Source organism: Leucopleurus acutus, assembly GCF_964270905.1.
Source record: "Leucopleurus acutus genome assembly, chromosome: 15".
NCBI classification, from domain to species: domain Eukaryota; kingdom Metazoa; phylum Chordata; class Mammalia; order Artiodactyla; family Delphinidae; genus Leucopleurus; species Leucopleurus acutus.
Genome location: NC_139157.1, coordinates 13,605,194 through 13,611,603, shown reverse-complemented (window position 1 = coordinate 13,611,603; position 6,410 = coordinate 13,605,194). Strand labels below are relative to the sequence as shown.

Here is a 6,410-nt window from a genome sequence, read left to right as displayed (position 1 = left end):
CACCTGGTAAGTATAGAAATGCCTCAACTTCCCACATATGAATGGGTTTTCTGAATTCTTTAGTTGGAAAATGCTTCACCTTGCGTTTTCTTTTACTCAGTGCCCCTTTAAAAATAATGTGTTAAAGTAGAGTTTTGGTTTTTTTTGGCTTGTATATAAATTTTTGACTGAAGGTTCAGTGGATACATTTGTTTTGGAAGTTTCAACTTGTTTTTTAGTGCTGTTCTTTCTATTTCATATGTTAGTTATGGGAACTTAAAAAGCATTTATTTTCCTCTTTAAATTTAAATGCTGTGAGTTTTACAGACAGCACAAGAAACAGACATCAAACTCCTAAATTTCTATTTAGAAGCTATTTAGAAATGAAATGTGTAAGTGTATTAGATGTAAAAATATACAGGCTTTGTATTTAATATATTTTTCCTTTTATGGCAAAAATTATTTCAGTGGTAATATGTGGTTCAATGATTTTTTTGTATTAATTTTCACTACTAATTGAGTTAGTTTGTTCAAAACCAAACTCTTTATGGAGATTAAGCTCCATGTTAATTGTAACATCTACAATTAAAAGAGGAAAAAATGTATATACAAAATAATTTTATAAGGATATGTATATACATATATACATACATTATTAAATAGATGACACTCCAGTTTTATATTAATCAGATACTAAAAACTTAGAGTAAAAGAAGAAACTTTAGTTTCTTGAAGTTGTTTCCTTAGTTAGAAAAAATACTAGACATGGATGTTACAACTCTGTTATAAGGAAATTGTCCCTATAGTTGCTTCCAGTACTGTAAGAGTATTGCATTCAATATATGCTTGTGCCTAGTGAGAGACAGGCAGCAGTTGAAAAAGATCCTAATTTTTATTCAAACACCATTCACACACACAAAAACCTTTTTGATTTAAAAAGTAATCATATTGCAGTTTAACTCTTTCTGTATGATGAAAATTACTTTTTCTAAACTCTGCAAGAGCCTTAAGACATTACTGCTAGACACTCAGAATGACCTTACTGGAACATCTGTGGTTGGACAAGCCGATGTGCTTCTCTCCCCTTTGAGGTGCAGAGAGATGGAAGCGAGAAGCAAACCCCAGCTACTCCTGGTCCTGATATTTTTCAGCGTGCTTTTCTCGCAGTCCCTGGCATGGCCTCTTTTTGGAGCACCTTCTGCTCTAAGGTAGGTTCTCTTTCAATTCAGACAGTTGAACATTCCTTCTCCATGGAAATAGGAATTTCCTATATGTTATTTTGGACAGCTCAATTTAAAACATTAGGTATTAATTATTTAAATCTGTTGGTTGACATGTTAAGCAAGTTTTTTTCAACTTCAGGTCCACATGATTATTCTGAGTCTTGGAATTCACTCTCAGGGCCAGAGAGACAGTGTCAATGACTAGTTTTATGGGTAGGGTGGATCACATTTCCAAGCAAGGCAGAAGGAAGGTTTGATTTTCCTTTCATTCGAAACCAGTTTTAGATGAGTAATGAGCTATTCTCCATTGTCATCTCTGTTCAGTTCAGTTTCTGTTGGAAAAATAGGTGTCTAGTTGCCTACCTCATTTTAGTTCATTTTTTTTTATCATAATGTAATTTTATTTCATGTTCATAGAGAATGACAATCTTTTATGGGATTATGTACTTTATATGTTCCCTTCCCATTATCATCAAGAATCAGCAATTGGTGATTAAGAGGACTGATTTGGAAAAATGAACTGATCCCAGGAAGTAAAGAAATCTGGATTTACTCCTTCATACTTTTATTAAAGTGAAAATTTGCAGCATAATTATACTTTCTATTAGTTCATTAACTAATTCAAAATTGGGTTTAGTTCATTTTTAAGATCAGTCGGCAAATAATCATAAGATGAGTAGTTGATTAGTGGAATATGCATAAAATCATGTTGGACAGATTAGGCAGAATCAATTTGTCAATATTAAGGATTGTGGGGTAATTGATCTACTGAGACATCCTCCCCCAATGAATGAATTTTAAGGGACTTGGTTTTTTATCGTAATTCCTTAGTTTTACTGCTCTCTATGTTGTGTTTCATATTTCAAGTTCATACAGTATAATAACTCACCTTTAAAGCTTTATCTGAAATAAATTTATGCTAAGGAAGGAGACAGTAAATGGAAACTACATTAGTTTCCTTCCAGTTTACAGGGACTACTATATCTAATCACAAATAATCACTTCTTTGCTTATTTTCTTATTCCTAATTCTTTGTTCAAGGTAGGCTTATGCTCGATAGAGTAAATAATCTCTTAGCTGTTAGTGGTTCTCTGTGAAGTCTGTTTAAAGCCAGATCATACATTGCTTTGATAATTAAATAGAATGAGTCTATCTGAATGGTTATATCATAAGAGATGAATAATCTCAAGAATGCCGAAGTTTGCATTGATTGCTAGGCTTCATACTCAAAGAGGGCTGCTTGTTACTGTCTACCAGCTACTGCCTCACCAAAAAATACACAAGTGCCCGGCAGGCGACACACTCCTTAGAAGTTTACCCCAACAGTGAAAATATGCACACACATAATTTTAACAGTGTGCTGGTGTTCAAAATGTGCATGAATTCACAAGCATAATCATATTCCATGTTTAGGCATGTCTATGCTTAGTCTCCCAGTAAAGCATCGTATATCCCTTATTAAAATTGTGTTACTATGTAAGAATTGAAACAAAAAAGCTCGACAAAATTCATTGAATTTGAGTAACTATTCAGAGATGGAGAAAGTCTTCGGACTTGGTCAATACATAGAAATACATCACACCAAGGTGAATCTTTGAAACAAAGTTTAGGAACTTAGAGAAGGAAAAATAGTTAGTACTCAGCTCTTGAGAGATGTTGAGACAAGTAATACTGACCATCAACAAATACATGAATTGCTCCCAATTTTCATATTGAATATAAAAAATTTTCCAAAGTTTCTATTTTGCATAAAATCTTTCTACCTGTGAACTTTGCAAAGTGAAGCTATTGCCAAGGAAGTGTACTTTGCTTCATGCTCTGAAAGAGTAGCTCTTCTGGTACATAAAGCCTGCAAAAGTTGTATGGCATGTATTTTCTGGGGTAAACAGAAATTCCACTATTTATACTCTCGTAAACCATAGAAGCCATTATATCAATTATGCTATCCATATATTGTGAATGGGTGATATATCCTAAGATTTTGAATAACTCATTTCAAATGTTTGTAAAACCATAAGCACTAGCTTCTGAGAAATGAATGTATTATACTTTACAGTATTTTTTCCTAACAGGATGGGTGACAGAATACCTTTTGAAGGAGCAAATGAACCTGATCAAATTTCATTAAAAGCAGACACTGACGTTTTACAAAATGCATTAGCTGAAAATGACACACCTTATTATGATGTATCCAGGTGAGTTCATTTTTATTGTTTTATTTTAGAAAATGCTTTTTTGAAATCTAAACATTTTGTTTTTGTGTCACCATGAAGCTACTCTCACAGCATAGCGCTACGAGTTTCCATGTGTCATGGCTTCATTCAGCCTGATTTGTTGAAGCTCTTGCTGCTGTACGTGATTTTCATGCAGAGAGGTTGTAACAGGCCAGGCTGAGCAACTCATCCACTTATATTCTGTTGCATAAATTTTTAGCATCAGAAGGTGTGCCAATTTTTGTAAAACTATAGCATTTATAGCATTCAAGAGTTTCACCTCTATGTAAAGAAAAGGTGTCTAATAATAAAAGCTATGCATTTCACGGAACCATTTGTCCAGAGCAGCATTCCAGTGTAGAGAGGGTAACTCTATACAAAAGACAAAGCAAAAACTATTCCTCATTTGGATGGAAAATTTGGTTGATATGCTCTGTGATCCCTTCTATCTTAAGAGATTTTGTTTCCAAATATTTTGGCAGAAGAAATAGCAAAAGGCATAAGAGGATTTTTTGCTAAAATCAGGAGAATTTCCCTTTGCATATAGCTTTATTCAGAATAGAAGAAATAAAGCACCATAAATAAATAGAAACTAAATATATTTTCCCACCAGTATTTCTTAGGAGAGAATTAGTTTTATAGGTTCTACCAGAGAATACTATTTTAATATTGAGATATTGCTTCTAAAAAAGCTAATTTCTTTAATTTTTCAAACTGTAGGGCTGGAAATATAGATAAAAGTCATTAGAATAAGTCAATAGATTATATTGTTTATTGGGTTGTTAGAAAACCTCCTTTTGGATTTAAGTTTACATGAGGAGCTCTCAAATAAGTTGATGTTTCTTTTGTATCTAATGAGCCAAAATGATATTTTAGCAAACTATTTACAAAATAATGACTATTCTTTCTTCCTTGTTTCAGAAATGTCAGACACGCTGATGGAGTTTTCACCAGTGACTACAGTAGACTCTTAAGTCAACTTTCTGCCAAAAAGTACCTTGAGTCCCTTATTGGAAAACGAATTAGGTAAAGAGAGTTTATTATTTTTTAAAAACATGTTATGATTATTAAATTTGACAATTATATTTTCACTGTAAACAACTAATTTTCTTTATTTGAAATGGATAACTCTTGAAAATGTTTAATTTAGTTATCAAATAATTTATATTCTTCAATAAAATGTACCAGGCCCATGGATTAAGAAAAGAAGTTTTCCTAGTAATATCATACTCATTGGCTCCAGACACACTTGTTTTCTCAAATAATAATCATTTATAAATCTGCAAACAAACTGAACTAGACACAGTAAAAAATAAATAAGACATAGTACAAACTGAAGCAAATTTTAAGGTTAACCTTAGTGTTTGTGTTTTACTTCCTGCTCAAAGCAAACATTGGAAGATTCTGTCTTTAAATGGCCAATAACTGAATATGTAGAAGATACTACTCAGAGTGGCATAGCTTCATAAAGAAATATTTATTTTTTAAAGAACTTTTCCTTCCAATGGCAGAACACAACTTCAAGTAGTCCCCACTTTTTTTTTTGATAAATTATTTGCTCAGTTAGGACAGAATGTGTCTAAAGGCACTCCCAGTAAAGGCCAACGTATGTTGGATTATTCCTTGCTCCCCTATCCTTAGGCTTAGATGCATTTTTCTTTCAGTCTTTTTGTGATAGAAAATGAGTTGGGTGTTGGAATTCATTTTTATCTGACTCCAAGACATTCAGATCTTTGGTACCTTTATCATTTCTTGTTAAAATTATTTGGTCTCCTTATTCTCTCGTTTCTTAGCAATAGCATCTCAGAAGACCAGGGACCAATCAAACGCCACTCAGATGCAGTCTTCACTGACAACTATACCCGCCTTCGAAAACAAATGGCTGTAAAGAAATACTTGAACTCAATTCTAAATGGAAAGCGGAGGTAAAGAAACAGAGAGCTTGCTAAAAGGAGAAATTGTAAACGACTTTCAAAATAGAAGCTGCATATGGAGATGTCTCTCTCTCTCTAGCTCTGAAGCAGTAGTTCTCAACCTTGGCTAACATTAGACTACCCTGGAGAATTTAAAAAATACTGATGTCTGAGCCTAACCCAAGACCAAGTGCCAGGAAACTAGTGGTTCTAGGGATGCGGTTCTAGACCCTGGTATTTTTTAAGAGTTCTCCAGTTGTTTCTACCATGCTTCGAGGGTTAAAAAGGATGACTGTAGAGACATCTAGTCTGAGTCTGGGAACAGGTTTTATCAAAAGTGCTGATTTTTAAAACATGGAAAGGACAGTCAACTAGCAATTTGGTACCACATGGAATTCCCTTTACCTGCATATATAATATCTGCATTTTACCGAATTAAACCATGAATTATTTTGTCTTCTCAGATTCAGTAGAACCTATGTCTCTCCGTGGTGTGTAAATATCGGAGCACAATATATAGGACATGTGGTACTCTCTCTTTTTATTCCAATTATTTTTGTTTAGATGGTGAGTATGAAGGACAATTCTGTTCGGGTGAAATCAGGCAAGATGACTCTTTGCCCACCAGATTATAATTCTGTGAGAAAACTTTTAGACACTTGAAGATTGAAGAACCATTCATAGGTAATGACTCACCTGAAGGAGAATTGTTTAGCTCTTAGTGCACTTTACAGAGAACCTAGAACAACCTGGGTCACACATCACCTCTCCTTTAGAAGCTTTCTCATCCAAGAGCCTTAACATGCACGATTCTCTCTTTCTGGTCTGCAGCAGTGAGGGAGAATCTCCTAACTTTCTCGAAGTGATAGAAAAATGATGAAAAGTTCTTTGGAGCAAAGCTGCTGACAGCTTCCCAGTGGTGAGTATCACTGTGCATTATTATATTCTAGTAGCAATCATCTAACTATTTAAGTAGGTAAGAGTCACTTGGTGAAAAACATCTTAGAGTTCTCTCAGTGAGACCTCATCTAAGAAGGACGCTTCTATCTGAAGTGGACCCCAGCTCAGTAAACAGCTTGAAA

The 6,410-nt window shown here is 34.0% G+C and overlaps 1 protein-coding gene across 1 annotated transcript; it reads left to right on the top strand.

Annotated features, from left to right (window-relative positions):
• Positions 1-1,080: 1,080 nt before the first annotated feature.
• On the top strand, positions 1,081-6,205 carry VIP (vasoactive intestinal peptide; the record flags this gene model as incomplete). Its single annotated transcript, XM_082855569.1, has 5 exons — positions 1,081-1,187; positions 3,275-3,397; positions 4,337-4,441; positions 5,209-5,340; positions 6,160-6,205. The coding sequence occupies 5 exons, from the start codon at positions 1,081-1,083 to the stop codon at positions 6,203-6,205; spliced, it is 513 nt and encodes a 170-aa protein (XP_082711695.1).
• Positions 6,206-6,410: the final 205 nt, after the last annotated feature.